At 59.5% G+C, this 893-nt stretch overlaps 1 protein-coding gene across 1 annotated transcript; it reads left to right on the top strand.

Moving 5' to 3' along the window:
* Positions 1–85: 85 nt before the first annotated feature.
* On the top strand, positions 86–724 carry LOC107125336 (far upstream element-binding protein 2-like; the record flags this gene model as incomplete). Its single annotated transcript, XM_015428775.1, has 3 exons — positions 86–227; positions 337–497; positions 609–724. Coding segments are annotated over 3 exons (419 nt in total), but the record flags the coding sequence as incomplete, so codon positions are not given.
* Between the last annotated feature and the right edge of the window lie 169 nt (positions 725–893).

Genomic DNA, 893 nt, shown 5'->3' on the forward strand with positions numbered 1-893 from the left:
TCTTGTTCTTAAAGGCTGTGCGTAATCACCCTTGGTTCTAGTTTTCCTTCCCCCATTAAAAGGAACTCTTGTCGCTGTTTTACAGAGTGGGCCACCAGGTCCCCCGGGCTCAGGGATGCCGCCTGGAGGCCGTGGCCGTGGCCGAGGCCAGGGTAATTGGGGGCCTCCTGGAGGAGAGATGACCTTCTCAATCCCCACTCACAAATGTGGGCTGGTTATTGGCAGAGGTGAGTGTCTTGTGCCGTTCAGCTTTGCTTCAGCTGTCTTGAGGCAGCTGTAATCAGGGCAGGGATCTAAGATATCAGCCCCCCCGTGATCAATAATGGCCTCTTCCAGGAGGAGAAAACGTCAAAGCCATCAACCAGCAAACGGGCGCCTTTGTAGAAATATCCCGGCAGCTGCCGCCCAACGGAGACCCCAACTTCAAGCTGTTCATCATCCGGGGCTCGCCTCAGCAAATCGACCACGCCAAGCAACTCATCGAGGAGAAAATTGAGGTAGACAGCCGACCTGGGGTACAGCAGGCCTCCCTGTTGGTGGTGGTGGTGAAGACGGGGTTCTCAGGGGCACGGCGGGTCTCACTTCAACCTGTTTCCTTGCTTCCTTAGGGTCCGCTCTGCCCCGTAGGACCGGGGCCTGGGCCTGGGGGCCCCCCGGGGCCAGCACCAATGGGCCCCTTCAACCCCGGGCCTTTCAACCAAGGACCGCCTACAGCACCTCCCCAGTAAGTGCCAGGGCTGCGCGAGCGTGCCTTCCCCGTCGGCCGGTTTCTGTTCCGCTTGGAGGTGGCGGGGACGTTTTCTAGCTTTCACAGTCTCTGTGGGACTCGGAGGTGGAGAGAATCCTGCATGCTGCTAATTGTGGGAGGGGAGGGGCCGTGGCTCCGTGGCAGA

The sequence above is a fragment of the Gekko japonicus genome, unplaced genomic scaffold (assembly GCF_001447785.1).
Source record: "Gekko japonicus isolate JY-2015 unplaced genomic scaffold, Gekko_japonicus_V1.1 scaffold44230, whole genome shotgun sequence".
NCBI classification, from domain to species: Eukaryota; Metazoa; Chordata; class Lepidosauria; order Squamata; family Gekkonidae; genus Gekko; species Gekko japonicus.